An 18529-nucleotide genomic window follows, 5' to 3' on the forward strand; every position below is an offset into this window, starting at 1 on the left:
TCCTCTCCATATACATGGACTATTATACCGCTTGTCCTCACTTCTGCTTGAGAAGTTCCTTTGGTTACAAAAAGACCACACAAAGGAAGGGACCAGAATAAAATGTGTTACAGGAGCTACAGGATCTTGGGGTGTGATTCTCTATTGCTTTTTGCTGTGTGAAATCATTAGGAGTTACACTGCTGCTGTTCAGATACAAAAATTCACTTAAATCTAATGCCATGACCATCACTGTATTGCTCTCTGCCAGGAATCTCATGTTGCAAAAGGAAGAGTTCTCACCCTGACAAAGCTAGCTGGAAACCAGGCTTCCTTGTCTTCATTTCTTCCCCACCACCAGTCTTTGTTGGAAGCTTCTAGGACTCTAATGACATCTCCAGCTTTGAAGCCCAGCTCTTGATCATCCATAGTCACATGGTCCCAGAGGGCTTCTGCATAGACAATGCTGCCATCACTTATCAGCTGAGATGGGAAGAAAATGAGGTTGTGAAGGATAAAGAATAAACAATTAACTACTTGTACATAACTCAAAAGATCAAAATAACTCAATAGAGGATTTTCAGACATTGTTGCATACGTTTGCTAGGGAGAACAATTAAGAACCTTACTCCAAAGCAGTTATGTAGGGTAACAAGCCTACCAGTGAAGTACTAGTCCCTGTGCTCTATGCTCTACCCTTGGCATCTGCCTGTGGGTCCTGCCAGAGACAGGACACCATGGCTGCTGGATTCTTCGCTATGCTGGCTACTGCCATTGCACTTTTTTATTAGTATGAAACCTCAGAGCTGTGGAAAACATCCACATCCCCCACCCCCCACCCCTCCATCGTTAGAGCAATGCAAAGCCCAGGACATTACCTCATTAATTGCTAGCTGTTCACCTCCTGGCTGCAGGTACCTGGGGGTGGCTTGGCAGAGCTCCTCGTAACTGTAATCTTCCTCACTACCATTGTCATCCACTAAGGCTGAAGATTCAGTCCCACCATCTGCAGCAACTAAAACAAAGGTGCAACAGCTGTTTGCTTCATCATTTTTAAGATTCCCCCAAAAAAACAATGCAAGAGGAATCATTGAGAAGTTGCTTTTGTTATCATGAATATAACGATAACAGCAGAAGTGGCGGGCCGCAAAGCTCTCAGGAAATCCTCTTTTCCATCCTGAAATACTTTTTACTCTTCTTCAGAATGTTTTCACTTTGCAGCTGACAAATCTGAGGAATTGTCCTTTTGTGGCACCATTATTTATGTATTTTTTACCTGGAGGAAATCTTGAATGACCTGAATCAGAAGGGTGGCCTCAGCGCCACGTCACAGAGTAAAGAACTCCCATGCTCCCCGCAGTCAGAGGGGGCCACTGTCGGTCCCAGGCTGGCTGCCATCACATCATCACTTCCTCCTCGGGGATGTAACAACCAGATATCTCCATGCTCACCCACCCCTGAGAGGGGAGGGGACAGTCCATGACACAGCCCCTGCTCTGAGCCAGCTGCCAACACCTCTCTCATGTGCCAGAGGAGGCTCTGGATGCCCAGAGTCCCACAGAGAAGCCCACCAGGACAAGGCATCCAGACTGAGCATGGTGTAACTGCCTGGGAAAAAACCTGTTGTAATTGCCCCAAATTACAAAATACCTCTTGGTTTGAGGATTGTACATTTTCTGACTGAAGAGGCAGCTTCATAAAGAAACAGAAGACAGAAGTAAGATGAGCTTCATCATGTTACACAGCCACATGAACCAAGAGAAACATCAGATAAGCAACTGTCACCATGCACACATAAATCTGCAGTTACTGTACAAAACTGTAAACCCTGTTTGGGGTACGTCACTGGGTGGCAGATCTTTTCAGTGATTGTTTCTGTACTGGCACATGAAGAGGATTGGGGTCTGATGTCAGGACAAGTAATAGCGTGAGACTCACATCCACACTGCTCAGTGCTAGACCCTTTAAACTATATTTGCCTTTGCAAGCCAGCAACTGCAGACTCCAAAACAGACCAGGGGATGAGCTAGTAATAAAGAAGCCTTCACTGCACGCTATGGTCCTTGTTAATTTATCCCTAAAGATTTATTCCTACGGCAGGCCCAGGCTGTGAATAACTAGAGAGTCTGAAGCACATACAGTCCTCAAAAAGCCAATAAAAAATAAAAATTGGAACAGGCTGCTAGCACTGAACTCCTTTTTTCAATGGTAACTGTGTCCCAGATAAGTTGCCTTGCAGGCAGTGGAGCACCTCTCTCACCCCCCAGTGCCTGGAAGGGACCTTTAAGATGAGTTACTGCTGCCTCCATGGAGCATCAGGACCCTGGCCCTGCCTCTTCTCTGCCCTGCCCCAAGCCTGGGTACTGCAGGCTTGCCGGGCTCTGGGCTCCAGGTAGGTGACAAGTCACAAAATGATGACTCCTGGTTTTACTCCACGCACTGACAGCACTAACAGACACGCTGTCACCTCTGTTATTTAACCTACATGCAGAAATGCTTTAAGCCACTCCTTGTGGGTGCTCATACAATTACTAGCATCTTTGGTCATTTGGGTTTCAATTTGCAAGAGAGATCAAAGCTGATTACAGCACAGATTAATAAAAAAAACTTGGAAGAGGTTTTTTTCTTTCCTTTAAAAGTGGAAAAATATGCCATAGCCACGATGTAACACAGCATGGCTATTCAACTGCTCTGTTCTACTCCCCAGTATTTCAACCATACACTCCCGTTCATGGTACGATCTGCCTAACCAGGGAGGATGCAGAATCCCTATTTAAAAAAACAGTCTTTTTCTCCTTACAGAGCATTAAATCTGAGCACTGATAAACTTTTAAAATACCTCTTGTGAAACTTACTGAAACTGCTTTATTAGAAAAATCTGCATATACATAATTCATTAACTAATCTGTAGCTTATAAAGCACCACCAAGAAATTATTCCCAGTGATCCTTTATACATCTCCAGTATACGATCAGTACTGCCAGTTCGCTGTTCCAGTAACAGCGGCACATCAAAACAACCTAATTAATTTGGCTCCAGATGAAAAACGACTGCAATTTTGGGACTGGTAAGTGTTCAATATTCCGTCCCAAAGCAACAAGCTTATACTGGCTTCGTAGTTAGACCCAAACAAAAATCAGTTGCTTGCATTCCTCATCGATTCCTCTGTTGTTTACAGAGAGAAATATCAGAGGGAGGGGTGGGCTTTCCTGATAGCTCCAACGGGAGGTAAAAACTTAGAAGGCAGCCTGGGACTGATTCTGATCTCCAGCAGCTTTGTCACCCGTGTAAGGCTGCAGGTTCCCAGGATGACACAGTATAAGCACGATCAGAATCAGACTCCCTGACTGCCAGTTTATCAGTTCAATCTAGCAACGCCGTAAAAAAATAGCACGAGAGAGAGCATGTTCTACTCACACGTACCCATCTGAAGGCTTTCCAGGCTCCAAAATCGTGCCATTCCACCCCTGGCTACCATGCTGCTGTCGGACCTGTCTCCAGGGCAAGGATCTGCCCTCTAACAGGTGATGCTCGCTCCTAAAGGGCTGGTGGAGGATCACAAGAGGCTCTGAGCAACCCACAGCGCTGAGAAACAGCCTCTTCGCCAGCCTCTCCGCTGCCTCCAGCTCCGGTTGTGCCTCTGAGGAGGCCGAGCCTGGCAGGGAGCTGCCAGCAACGCGCTCAGCCTGGTCGCGGCGAGCTCACGGCTCACAGCTCGCTGACATCATGGGGTGCCCTTAGGGAGGAAGTTCCAGAAAAGAAACAAAAACCTGGCTGCCTGGCCCCGGCCGGGCTGTGCCTGCAGCCGCCTGCGCCGCCCAGACTGCTCCCAAAGTGCCCGAACGTCTCGAACGCAGCAAGCCAAAGAGTACATTTGTTTTTCATTAAAGCGGCTTAATGCGATTTCAATCTATATTCAAATGACTGCAATTCAAAGGGAAAGTCTATTTGGACGGGAGCTGGGAGTTCCTTGTATTACAACACTGTTCGGAGCGGCCGTCTATCTTTGTTCTATTATACGGGTTAAATTCCAGCAGAAGTAAACAATGAGGGCATTTTTTGCATGGCTATTAAAACTTCCCTTGCTTCACGGGGAAAATGCTGTATCATTATTTAGGGCACAAGCAGCTGAAGTGTTAAGGCTGCCGCAGGCTGCTCCCAGGAAAAGAGGGGAGGACAGAGACATTTTGTCACTCATGCTACAAACTTAATTCAGCTCCTCCAGAAAACAGGGAGCGAAGCAGGAAAACACCCCAAACAGTCCAGTTTTCACTGGGACTGACCCAGCAAGAGGACTACCTCATACACTAGCCATGGGCCAGCATTTACCACCTTTAAATCTGCATCATTCTGCACTAGAGCTGGATCAGTTCAGGCACTGCAAGCGAAGGCAGGAGCTGCTCTCATCAGCAGAGCGCACAGCCTGCTGCAACCTGTGCTCGCACCCATCACTGCACTACACTTACAGTTTGGAAAGCTCTGTAATTTTTACAGCTCATTCTTTACCTGCAAAATGCATGGCTCAGCTGAGCCTTTCCTTTAAACCGGGGACTGCCTCCCCCAGGCATTTCTGCACACAGAGACCTCTCAACACCCACCGAAATCACATGGTTTCCCCTAGAACTGCCTCAGACGGGAAAGGAAAGGCCAAACATTGCCCTGCAATATTAATGCCGCCTTCCTACCAAAATCTGTGCTGCACTGCATGGGAGACCGATAGGAATTCTCTTTTGAACCCTCAAACTTCTTTCCCTATTATTTCTTGTTGCAAGAACACTTGTTGGGGAGCACAGGAAGAACAAGCTACTATGTATTACGTTTACACACAGCCCCACACGCTTTTCTCGCCACAAATCATTACAAAAAAGCCCCAAACCAGCACAGCAAACGGAAATGACACCAAAGTACCAATGATCCTGGGACCTGCCAGTTAAGACTTCATGCTTTCAATCACCAGTGTGCAAGCTCTCTGCCATGTCAAAGCCCTCTTGCCCACAGGGAAAAAACAGCTCAGCAGGCAGAGGAAAATGAGATCAAACCCCACCACGGATCTTCTAGAATAGACATTAAAACCGACCTCTGAAAAACAGTCACTTGGTTTGATTTGTTGCAGAATGGAACAAACGGCGTGGTTTTGCCCCATGACTAACCCAGGGCCACCGTGGGATGCTGGCTGCTGGGGGGGGGGGGGGAGTGTTCTCCCTCCTCTGCACAGGCACATCTAGCAACTGCTAGAACATCTAGCAGCCACCAACTAAACCACCACAAAAGTACTCGTTTGGGGTGAGCTGCAAGCAGGTGTTTTCTAGCAGGAACAGGCAGCAACAGGCTGTCTTTTGCAGTGGCTGTCCACAGCGATGCTCTCAAAACGCATGCTGAGCTGGCTTACCCAACATGCACAGCACTCTGAAAAGGCTGTGGGTAGCACATACAGAAACACTAAAGCTCAAAGCTCGTTCATCCGCCTCAAGAAAATACGGTCCTAGATACCCCTCACCAGACATTCCACCTCGGGGCAGACCAAAGGTCCCCCCAGCCCATAGCTCTGACAGCAGCCAGTAGCAGGTGCCCAGGGAAGAACATAAAAACAGATGAGACATGTAATGGCATTTTTTGGATGCAATTTCCTAAATTTCAGCTATCTGCAGATCAGCATCAGATCCCTCCTGGGGCAGAAGTGATATCTTTGTGTTTAATGAAGTGAATTATTCAAACTACTTTCTGAATTTCTGTAAACTTTTGGGATGTGAAATATCATGTGTGGTAATTAGTTTCACAGCTTAATTTATAGAGTGTGAAAACTATGTTTTATTTTGAACTTGCTATCTGAGGATTGGACTTGATGATATCCAACTTGAGTTGGACTTGATGATCCTTACAGGTCCCTTCCAACTCAGTATATTCTATGATTCTAAGATTTATTTGGTGCCCTTTAGTTTTTACATTATCAAAAACATTAACTATTATCTGTTTATTTTTCCTGTGCCAATCAGACTTTTATACAGTCACAGAAGGGTTTGGGCAGTTTGGGTGGGAAGGGACCTCAAAGATCATCCAGTTCCACTAGACACCCTCCACTAGACCAGGTTGCTCAATTCTCCTATTGAGCTTTTCTCCCAAGTTGCAGGAACACTGAGTTAAGTTTTCTCATCCTTTTGCTTTCTCGGTAACATCAGCTGTAATAAATGCCTTTTGAGGTAGAAAGCAACAGGGAGATGGCCCCCACACACCACACCAGTGGCACAATTGGGCTTTCTGTTTTGTTCTCTATTCCCATCCTACAAACTCCTGCCCCTTTATTTACTGTTTTGACTGTTACTATGCACTGAACTGACACTTTAATTCTTCCTGAATGTCAATATCCAGCTCAAAGTCCATTCTTCTGCAAGCAAACCAGGCTTGCGTTCCTCCACGTGCTCTACCTTGACTTTATCATCACCAAATTCACCTGCTGCCAGCGCAGTGCATTGTGTCTCAGTGTTGTGAAATCCTTCCACAACTCTGTCCAAACACCCTGTGTTTTTACTGCTGGGAATAATTTAACCTTTCCAGAAGGAAAGGAAGCTATCCAGAGGGATCTTGACAGGCTGGAAAGATGGGCCCGGGGGAACCTAATGAGGTTCAACACTGCCAAGTGTCAGGTGTTGCACTTGGGACGGAAGAATCCCAGACACAGATACAGACTGGGAGAAGAGCTTCTTGAGAGTAGCCCTGCTGAGAAGGACTTGGGGATTGTGGTGGATGAGAAGCTTGACATGAGCCAGCAGTGTGCTCTTGCAGCTCCTGGGCCAATGGTATCCTGGGCTCCATCAGGAGAGGAGTGGCCAGCAGGGACAGGGAGGGGATTGTCCCTCTCTACTCTGCCCTCGGGAGGCCCCATCTGGAGTCCTGTGTCCAGATCTGGGGCCCCCAATACAAGAAGGATGTGGAACTGTTGGAAAGGGTTCAGAGGAGGGCCACAAGGATGATTAGAGGGCTGGAGCAGCTGCCCTACAAAGAAAGGCTGAGGGAACTGGGCTTGTTCAGCCTGGAGAAGAGAAGGCTGCGGGGGGACCTCATTGCAGCCTTCCAGTACCTGAAGGGAGCTTATAAGCAGGAGGGGATTCGACTTTTTAAAAGAGCAGATAATGGCAGGACAAGGGGGAATGGACTAAAGCTAAAGGAGGGAAGGTTTAGATCAGATATTAGGGGGAAGTTTTTTACAGAAAGAGTGGTGAGGTGCTGGAACAGGCTGCCCAGAGAGGTGGTGGATTCCCCGTCCCTTGAGGTGTTCAAGGCCAGGTTGGATGGGGCCCTGGGCAGCCTTGTGTAGATCCAGGCCTGGAGGTTGGTGTCCCTGCCTGTAGCAGGGGGGTTGGAGCTCTATGATCCTTGGGGTCCCTTCCAACCCAGACCATTCTATCATTCTATGATTCTATTGTTCTATGAAATTCAACAATTATACTTTTATTCTATACCTCCCTTCCCACATTTTTTGTGAAGACACGGAACATCTGACTGCACTTGTGAGCTCTCTCCTTAAGGAAACCGACTGGCCTCTATTAAGAGACATTTCTAAGAGGCCTTCTGGAGATCCAAGCAGCCTATCCATACCTACTGAATCCCTTTGGTCACATCATCAGGGATTTTTTTTCAGAAAACCTAATTAATTTGTGGGGCACAGTTTTCTACTACATAGGGCACATGGGCTCTTCTTCATCATAAAAGTCTACCACTCTGTTGATGGCACTCTGTTACAGTTTTTAAGTTGTAAATAGATTCTTTATATATTCTATGTAATATTATGTCTGACTCATTGATCTACAGCTCACTGGATTCCTCCTGATACCTCTACAGGGAGGTGATCATCCCCTTGTACTCAGCTCTGGTGAGGCCACACCTTGAATACTGGGTTCAGTTTTGGGCCCCTCGCTGCAAGAAAGACATCAAGGCCCTGGAGCATGTCCAGAGAAGGGCAATGAAGCTGGTGAAGGGTCTGGCACACAAGTCTTATGAGTGCCTGAGGGAACTCGGACTGTTTAGTCTGGAGAGGAGGAGGCTCAGGGGAGACTTTATTGCTGTCTACAGCTACCTGAAAGGAGGTTGTGGTGAGCTGGGGGTCAGCCTCTTCTCGCAGATAAGCAGTGACAGGACAAGAGGGAATGGCTGTGAGTTGCACCAGAGGAAGTTCAGGTTAGAAATCAGGAGAAATGTCTTCTCAGAAAGAGTGGTTTGGGCACTAGAACGTGTTGCCCAGGGAGGTGGTGGGGTCAACATCCCTCTGGGTGTTAACCAAAGGCTGGATGAGGTACTTAGGGACATGGTTTAGTAAGTAATATAGGTGGTAGGGGGACAGTTGGACTAGATGATTTTGGAGGTCTTTTCCAATCTTAATGATTCTATGATTCTTTATAAATGGTTATCCCATCGTTGCCTTCTTCCTTATACTAAGGCCATTTTTGAGGAGTAAATTCCATGATGAGGCAGAAGCTCAGCAATTTCATTCTTAAATCCCTTTAGAAGTCTTGGTTCTAGCTATTGATTACTATTCATTTAGTTACTCTAAAACTTTTACTGATATTTTCAGGCAGATCCTTATTTAATTTGAGCTCAGGTTTTATTACTTGGTCACACACATGGCCTACAAACTGTCTGATAGTCTACCAGGTTCTTATATAACAGTGTAGGTTTTATATCCTTAGCAATTTTTTTCTACGTTCCTGTAGTTTTACATCAAAATTACCAGAGGTTTGGGATTTTGTTTCTATTTGGATACAATTCAACAATCTGAAGGATAGTTTGTTTGGGTTTTTTCCTTCTTCTGACAGCTTCTCTTACCCTGTGTTTAATGACTGAACCTTTTTCTAATGTTTCCAAATTCTGTTTTGACAGGTAACATGAATTTGCTCTAAGCATGTAATATGCTGGCCTTGAACACTCTTCATGTTGCTGGCAAGAATTCAACACCTTTTTCTGCTCTTTTAAATTCCTTTGTTACCTAAATGTCTTCTCACTTTTATTTGCTTCCCTTCTTTTAATTTAAATTACATACTCTATTGGATTTTTTTTACTTTTCTCACCCCTGCAAGGATATTGGCTCATTATGGGCACAGAGGGCAAGATTCATTAGCTGTTTGTATTTGGTCAATGAACAGCACCCTAAATGATCTGTTTCTTCCAGGCAAGATCATTTAGCTTAGCTCAGAAGTCTACAGAGTTAGACAAGACACATCACACCCTTACTGAGTAGCTCTTATGTGTGATCCCACACACAGCTTGAGAATAGTTCAAGAATCATTTCCTTTCCTGTAGGTCTCGTGCTTTGCTGCACTGCAGTTATTTATGGTAGGCTGAAAAACATAGCACTGTGCCCCGTTACAATGCTTAACCTACAGGACAGCAACTTAGGTCTCATTTTATGACTGTACCTGCTACCCTTGACACTTCTCTGCCTTCCTTGGTTTGTCACATTTACGGTCACCATCCTGGTGATCTCAGGTGGTTCACAGTTGAAATCCTGTTTCCCCGTTTAGGCATGTCATTCCAGTCCACAGGTCCTGTGACACTTGACAGAGTCAATTTGTTTATCTGATTTGGCTCTTGGTTTTCTTTAAGACACCAGAGCCCCTCCTTCACTGGTAAAATCTTCTCTGTTATTCCTATACAACTTGCAAATGGTGGTACACTGGTTATGCTCCACTGGTTCTCTCCCTTCAACAAAGTTTCTGACATAGGCCAACTAGCTTCTTTAAAAATACATTTATTACTTCATCTTTTTAAACTTTCACAGTTACTGTCAGGGTTATCTGTTTTCCAAAATTCTCTTCACACAACACTGGTTCTACTGTTACCAAGTATCTCCTGCTACAGTTTTGTCAGCTTCTGCCCCATCCTTCATTTGAGGATGCAATGATCAATGACATCCCCTGTAAAGGCTATGCTGCCCTACACTGTGTATTATTTCATCTTGCCAACTTTCCCCTAATTCTTTGTTTAGAAACTACTCCCTAATCTCTTGATTTCCATGTCAGCAGGCTGCTTTTGTTTTGGTTTAGAAAACAAAGGATCTTTTTTATTTCAAATGTTCCTCAATTCATAAATAATCTAAATCTCCCTCTTTTAAATACAACTTTCTGCATGAAGGTGCCTGAAGGTAGAAAGGTCCCTCTGTCTGACACTGAGCATGGTACTGCCAGCACTTGGGACAATTCTACTGCTGGGCTCCCCCTGCTTTTATCCCCCTACCTGACAGCTTTGGTTTTGCCTCTAAGTACTTGCTCCCTGTCCATCACACTCTCCTCCCTGGCACCCACATGCCCCAGGGCTATCACCTCCCCTCTGGAGCCCCTAGGATTGCCTAGGTGCTTCACCTGACTTAAAAGCTGCTCCCAACACACTGCTAGGTCCTGTTTGCATCATCAATCCCAGCTATCTATGCGACTAATGATCCCATAGCTTCTATCTTTTCCCATCAGTTAAGAGTCCCATCCTTTAAAGTATCACATAGCCATTGACCTCTGGTCCAGAGGCTCCTCTGTCCCCAGCAACATTGGAACTGCTTAGTCTGCAGTACTGGGTTTCAAAATGCTTCTTCAGCTCCTGTCCATAGCTTTTCATCCTCCCTGAGCTTTTCAGGCACTTGGGTCATGGAATACAGCAACTGCCATTGAGCTGCTTGCAACATCAGGCATATTCCACCCACCTCCTGGCTATCACAAATATGTCACTCTGTGTAGCAACCCAGGAATTTGCATTTCCTGCATATTGTCCTATGTACATAGAATCATAGAATATCCTGGGTTGGAAGGGACCCATAAGGATCATCAAGGCCAACTCCTGGCTCCACACAGGGCCAGCCAAGTCAGACCACATGACTGAGTGCATCATCCAGATGCTTCTTGAGCTCAGGTAAGCTCCGTGTGGTCACCTTGCTCTTTTCAGGTAGGGGAGCAAGGATGGGAGGAAGGAGATGGTAGCAAGCAGGGAACCATTTTCTCTCAAGGAGTGATTAAGAACTTTGTTTAGTTCACTCCCACAGCCAATAATCTATTTAGGCTGTGGATGGAGAACCTAAAGGTCTCCCCAACAGCCAGTTTGCTTACATCCCTGCTTCACACAGGCTGAAACCAATGTGGTTACCCAACCTCAATGAACTGGGAAAAGCTTGACAATACTTTGAAATGGTAGTCAAACATCCAGGACAGGATACTACTTGAATTAAAGACATTTGAATTTATTCATTTAGATGCCAGAATCCACATTTGAACAAACCATCTAAACCAGCAGGTTTTGGTTCACAATTAAAGCAGCTGAGAGAGCAATCCACCTAATCCAAAGGCAGTTCCTACTATAACTGTCATTGACTGAAATGGCTAAAGCCTCAGAACACTTGTTTAAATGTAGATACTTAGCACCATTATACATATTTTTTGTGATATCCCACTGTCCTCCAGCTGCCAACTGAAGAAAGGAATAGGTATTCCAAAGGTCCCTTGTAATATCTGCCAGTTTCTAGCAGGTCCTCTGCTATCTCACACATATTTGGACCCTGAGGCAGGTAACTGTATCAAGTCCTAGATCTCCCACAGCCTTTAATGGGTGTTCAAATGTTTAACTCATATGTAGGTACCTACATTTAGACTGAATTTAGGTGACTTTAGCTGAAGCCTACCCTACCTATTCAGAGCTAAGCCTGCCTAAAGGAGTTCACCAATTAATTTAGCCAAATTCAAGTCCCACACACCACTGCATACAAAAGAGATGTGCTAGTTTTTAAGATACTTACAATAATTGTTCCACTGTGATAAAAAGTAGAATATAATATCCTTAATATAATTTAATCTTTCTAACCCTTTAAACACAAGTGCAGCAATGTAAGTCTCAAGGGAAGTTTCCCTTATGAGTTGGCTGGTTGTTACTCTGTCTCCTACAGTATGATGTATTACTGTCCTGTAACAGCTGTTTCTTCTAAAAATATACTTCTCCTTTTCTAACTCACATTGTCATAAAAGTAGACACGCAATGTATTAGGCTTTAGCAAGTAACAAATAAGACACCACTGGTCTTCAGTGCTTGGGTTTAGAATTTCTTTCTGTAATAAAGGGCTTTTGTGCTATCGAATTTCAATCTAGAAGAGCAAACAAAAAACTCTCACATGTTCAAAGACAAGGAAATGCCTTGTGAATTTAAGAGAAAAAGGAAAGAGATCAGAATGTGTGACACTAGTCGCTTCATTATTTTCTGCTGGAGCTACTTAACAGATCTTTGCAACTGCTCTCAAACTGTGAAATCCATGACATTCTCCACTTGCCTTCAGGGCTTTGTTTTCAGAAGCTTTTCCTGCTCAACAGAGTCACAAAAGTCACAACTAGCATAATCAACATTGCTTTGCCTTCATTGTCTTGAGAAGTAGCAGAAACCTTGCTTGGTCTATTTGTCACCCTGTTGAGTATATTTAGGAGACCAGGTACTGGAAAGCTAAATACCTAGAAAGATACTAGTCTCTGGCAGTAACTGATATTATTTTGTGTGGTTTCCAAATGTGAAATGGAAAGGGTAACTAAAAATGTAAAGGGAATCTCTACTCTGCAATGCATAGTTTCCTCTTTCAAAAAAGGGAGTGAGATCCTGACTAAAGCTCAGTCTGCTAAGAAGGGAGGGGTGGGGGAGGTGCTTTAAGATGTGGTCACACTTCTCATTACCCAACTCTGGTGCCACTGGGTGTGCAGTGCAGTGTCATCAATTAGAGTTTTCTTTCCTTTATTCTGTGTTGAGTCTGTTTTGCCCGTGATGCTGATTGTGGAATGATCTCTCCCTGTCCTTATTTCAACCCCTAAGCCTCGCATTATATATTTTCTCCCCTGTCCAGCTGAAAAGGGGAATGATAGAGCTACTTGGTGGGCATCTGGCCTCCAGCCAGAGCCAAACCACCAGTCTTTGAGTCAGTTGCTGTTTGCTCCGTGGGGCCTGCTGAAAGTTTCTAGCTGCTTCTTGCAGAGCCACCCCTGCGACCCACCTCCTCCACCAGAACCCAGTAACACAAAACTACAATTCTCAACTCCATTCCTTGGAAAGTAACTTCTGAAGAAAGGTGTCATACTGGAAAATGCAGTTTGCAAATGGTGTTATATAAATTAATTAGAAGTTTATGGATTTTTTTTAGCAGAATTTGGATGTCATTTCAACTAAAACTTAACTTAGAACCATAAAAGCCAAGTACTGACTTGGAAACAAGTGTACAGTTTTAATAAAGAAACAGTGAAAGTTCAATTTGTTAACTTTCCTACTTCAGTCCCTGCAGGCCCTGATCCAGACACCTGTACTTACTCTCTCCACAGAAGGCAGAGTTAAGGTTCCCAGTAGTGTTGTGTTCACTATTAACACTGAAGAATATAAAGTGAAAGTTTTGCTTTTATGTCACACCCTTGCCAGTGAAACATGAATAACTGTTTAGATTGTGCTCTGTGATCTGAAACAACACAAATGGTATGAATAAATCCAGGTTCTTCTGGGCCCACCTGCCAAGAAACATTCCACTAACACTAGAAAGGACTTTCTATTAACTCAAGATAGCATTCCATGCTATTTGTAAACACAGAAAAAAAACCACAGGGCACATAAGAGAGTCTGGTAAAGTATATTGCTTCCAAAAAGGCAACCACTTCCAAGAATCTGTCAGTCACATCCCAGAACCCTGGTTGGGCTACACTCACCACTGAGTAAGCAACTGCAACTGCATACAGTTCTCTGAAACAAGCTGCTTAATTATTTAAGGCTCACCTATCTGGGTAGTTAAGCTGAATGCATGGCAAACAGAAAATTAAAAATACATGTTTGGTGTGGCTATAGTTGGGGTACAAACTCAGGCATGTTAGATCTTACTTCCTTTGTATTCTATTATTATCTTCAGGCAAGTATGTGAATAGAGAGTGGAAAACACAGCACTGCAAGACGTACACAAGAACAAACCATAGTAATGGCAAATAGTAGCTGTGAAAAACAAGTTTTACATGAACACAGCAGCTACTAATGAGAAATTCACAAAAGAGAGTAACTTATCTGGGTACTACATTGTCACTGCGTTGATTTGCACTGTTTTGAGTTCCACATTTTTAACTACTTCCTGATCAAGCTGGGCTATGAATTTGACATCCAGAAAGTCAAAAAGACGTGCCCGTCTTACCATTAGATGTTCTCATCTGCCGCCTTCGTCCAACCCGGTCCAAGCCGATGGGGGTACTTTGTGAAAAGGTGAGTGGCCGGAACCTGGCCGAAACAGCTTTATAAGGGGGGACCTGGTGCGCTGGAATGGGTGGCCGTGTTACAGGCTACAGAAAAAACAGGAAAATCCAGTATTAGTAAAGCTCCAAGTCCAACTCAGCAAAACCCAGGTATGAAGTAAGGCTTCTTCAGATAGTCCAGCTAATTACAGGGGCAGTAAAATCCCCTGCTTTGAAATGACATTGCTTAAACACTGCATACCATATCCACCAGCATCACAGAAAGTAGTTTATTACGATACAGTCCTCTGTTACATTAGAAACTCCTCAGCCTTCTGTTACGACCAGGCATACTCTGTAATTTTCATTCTGCAATGCTCCATGCCCAAATGCCCTGGGATCTAACTGCTGCGAGAACAGCCTGCGCAATGCCGGCCGCATCGTAAACACACCTCTGAGGGGAAACCCAAAGCGAAAGAATGACGAGAAAGGTTACGGCTGGAAGTTGTGTTCATTTCCTGAGACATTTGCTTTCTTCAAATAAATGTGTTGCTTTTAAATTAAAATAAACATATTTTACAAGACAAAAAGAGTAGTCTAAGTGATCCTCTGCTCTGCAGTTCCCAGGAGTCTCATTAAAAAGAGGCAATACTAAGTTTACTCCTAACTTTATCTAGAAGCCCTCTTCTTCAGTTAAATCGTTCATTTGCTTAATTATAATTAGAGAACTTACAACTGTTTTATTTGCAAATCAAGACTAATTTTATGTTGTCCCTGAACAACTCCACATTAGCCAGGCTAAATGACCTTGTATAAACATTTAACAGTAAATTGCCAGACCTCAGCACACAAACTTCAGAGAAACTTGTCATTACATCCTCTCTTTAATTTGTTACTGTTCGTAGGCCCTTCTGTCAAGTAATCTGAAAGATCAGGTTGGGGTTTTTATGATCTCTTTGACACTTTATCGTGAAACCTATTGTTCAGTGTTGTATGAAATTTTTTTTCTCACACCTAAGCTGTCAGACCAAAACAAAGCACAACAAAGCAGGAATTAGCGTTGCTCTTTTCAAATATACCCCTGGGTTTTCAAAGCTTTTAAGAAAAACAATCAGCAAGGTGAAGTTCACATACTTGTAGCATGTGTATTCCTACTTCATTAGTCCTTTTTTACATCAGCTACAAATTTAGTAATATGATGGCCAAACCCCTCTGTGTGTATTGAGTATGATTCAACTACAACCTAATAACTTCTTCAGTGCTTCAGCAATATATCAGGATCCTATCACTGAATAACACCACAAAGGGTAAGTCTGACATTGTACCAAATAAGTAAGAGAAGTGTTGGCAATTGCTATATGCAAATAACTGGGTGATTAAGCAACAAAGCCGCTTATTTCTGGGCATCTAAAATTTTCTTGTAAGGCTTCAGTCCAGATCCCTTCCCTGGACAGACAGACAGAAGACGTGGTGTTACTCAGTGGCAGGCCTGGGAAGGCTGTTGTTTCGGTCAGTAATGTGTTCCCATTGGGAATGCTCCATAGTTTTGGTCTTGACCACAGTGATCCAGCCTAGTGCTTAGATCCAGCTCCCATGGCAGCATCACAGCAGTCAACCCAAATATTTGCCCTGATGCATGTTCCATCATTAATACACTGATGTGAGCAAGGTGTGAAGAGAGATCCATTTTGTTCACAGCGATAAATGAAGGGTTTGGAGAGTGCTGAATCACTTCATGGTACACCAAAGAGTGGGCTGCTGATACTTACTATCCCTTGAAATCCATCTATTATTTTTGACTAAGAATGCTTAAAATTTATAAAACTAATTTTCTTATTTTCTCTTTTCCTCCAAGCTAAGTACCAACAACATTAATTTTAAATTATCCCAATTATATAGGGTTTGAAATTATGTAATTATTTTAAATTATTTTAGTCTTTGCCTGGCTAAAAGCTTCATTGGCTTCAGTTGGAGTTTTGCTTCAAGATGCATGTTTCCATCAGGGAATTCTAAAGAAAAAAATGTGCACTGTAAAATAACAAAGTTCATGTTAACAACTGCACTTCACAGGAGAGCCACTGTTTCAGCATTTGATTTCAATTGGGTGAGTATTGTAGCCATGGATGATACTGCATTGAACTTCCCAGCAGATATCAAGCAGCAGCACGAGAAAGATTTAAGAAGATTCAAATCCCACTAATAACCACCAAATCATATTTTTTTGAGAATGTAAATGCTATACTTTTTTTTTTTTTTCCTGTTGCTTTATCAGCATGACAATTGCATTAGGCAGGAGTTGTTCAGCTCTTCTGGAAAGTGGAAAGCACCTGATCAGTGCTTACAAAAGCCCATGAGCCTGAAGGTCTGTAACCAACTACAAGATGGGACCACTACTACTGCCAGAACAGTAAGTTTCTCTACACATTGCACCTGCTCAGGACTACCTCCAGGAAAAAGGTGCTATTTTTATCTTTCAGAAGTTATTGTTTTTTCAGTCTCTTAACTAAGCCAACAGAGATGGCAAGTAAGTGTGTAGGTACAGATCAAGTACTGACTCAACCGCTCGCTATTTTCTAACAGGCTTCCTACATTCCATCAGGTCAATTTAGTAGCACATAAACAGAGTAGGGTGGGTTTTTTTCATAGTCACGGTTTTCTAAGACTCTTTCTTAATTTCATTAATTCCTTAATTTCTTACCAAGTTTCAAAAGCTACTTACTAGTTTTAAGTATCATTGCTATACCAGTACCAAGATTTTAAACACTACAGCTAATGCTACAGGTTTTGAACAGACCTGCTTTGGAAGAATTTGAAACAATCAATAAATAATGTGTTACTATCATATTGTTTGTACTCCTTTGTTCCTTAGGCCCTACACCTTCCAAGGTGACTAATCACGCAGCAGTACTACACACAAATCAGCTCTTACAACACCAACATGAGATACAACAACCATTACAAGAAAGAAAGAAGGTTAATTTACAAGATGAAAAAGATTATCCCGAAGTCAGTATCAGTTTCATTCCATGCCATTTTGGTTTTTAACAAGACAAAGTAATTAGTGACCAGGAAAGCAGAACTGTAAGTACATGACATCAGCTTGACAAAAGGGAAGGAAGAGAAGGAAGCATCCATTCTATTTTCTAGGCTGAAGATACAGACAAGGAAGTGAAAGGGTCTTTTGCAGTTTGCAGAGAGGACATCTCTTATCTTACTTGTGTCAGCAGACCTTCTATCTCTTCCGCCGGACCGCTTCCGTAGAAATTGACCCCACCTATTACAGAGATGGGTCTTCTTTTTCGCCCTCTGTGGTAGCCTACTGTATTGCTTTGCATCACAGAGCCAGCAGAAGCCAGTCTTGGCTGATTTTCTCCATCCGTGCAGTCGGTCTTCTGAGACTCCACAGCAACTGCATCTTCTGGTATGGAGAAACTTCTGATCGACATTTGCCCATAGTCTGAGAGAGGCCTGGGACGAGACCTTTTTCCAGAGCCCCACCTCCTTGGTGTGACCTTTTGTGTGTCTGTCTTGTCTTCATCCTGAGATGGGGACCTCTTCCAGTGGTCATCGGAAACAACCTTTTTAAATGTGAACAAGTCAAATAAGCCACAGAATTTTCTGACAATTTTTGAATTTTTCACATGGCAGATCAACTTAATATTGCTAAAAAGAAAGTGTTACCATAATGAATACAAAAAATGCAATTGACAGTTCCAGAAGAAAGTAACTCTGCAAAGGAAAGACGTCATGATGGTTGTGTTGAGTCACATTAACACCCAAGCATAAGCAGCTCTTAGGCAAGCATGAATAATACCACTAAAAACTCACCTATTACCTCAGGAGTAGACAGGCCCTACCATAAACACGGAATTCACTGAATGGTGGCTTGGAAAGGCAGCTGAAACAGCTCTGGCACTCACAGGACTTGTTCCTGTTCACAAATGCTACATGTAACACCCTTAAAAATAATTCAATCAGCACACTGTTTCTGGACTTTCTACCAAAACCTTTAATGACAGGGCACGGAGTAATGGCCTTCAGCTGAAAGGGGGGAGATTTAGATTAGGTATGAGGAAGAAATTCTTCCCTGTGAGGGTGGTGAGGCCCTGGCACAGGCTGCCCAGAGAAGCTGTGGCTGCCCCCTCCCTGGCAGTGTTCAAGGCCAGGTTGGACGGGGCTTTGGGCAGCCTGGGCTAGTGGAGGGTGTCCCTGCCCATGGCAGGGGGTTGGAACTGGATAGACTTTGAGGTCCCATCCAACCTGAACCATGGTATGCCTCCATGATATCCCTCTGCTTTACCTCTACTGAGTGATGAAAATAAACAGTAAGGCTGCTGTGTGACTGTTTGCCA

General features: G+C 43.6%; 1 protein-coding gene across 1 annotated transcript in view; it reads right to left on the minus strand.

Moving 5' to 3' along the window:
- Nucleotides 1-17652, minus strand: part of SPATA13 (spermatogenesis associated 13) — a 31049-nt gene extending 13397 nt beyond the window's left edge. Inside the window, exons 1-4 of the mRNA XM_084279288.1 lie at nt 17393-17652; nt 14141-14285; nt 858-994; nt 283-462 (exon numbers count right to left, since the gene is read on the minus strand). Coding sequence (XP_084135414.1) covers nt 283-462; nt 858-994; nt 14141-14285; nt 17393-17623 — 693 coding nt within the window. The 5' untranslated portion in view covers nt 17624-17652. The remainder of the gene's footprint in view (nt 1-282; nt 463-857; nt 995-14140; nt 14286-17392) is intronic.
- Nucleotides 17653-18529: the final 877 nt, after the last annotated feature.

This window comes from Gallinula chloropus (assembly GCF_964237585.1).
Source record: "Gallinula chloropus genome assembly, chromosome: 1".
NCBI lineage: Eukaryota > Metazoa > Chordata > Aves > Gruiformes > Rallidae > Gallinula > Gallinula chloropus.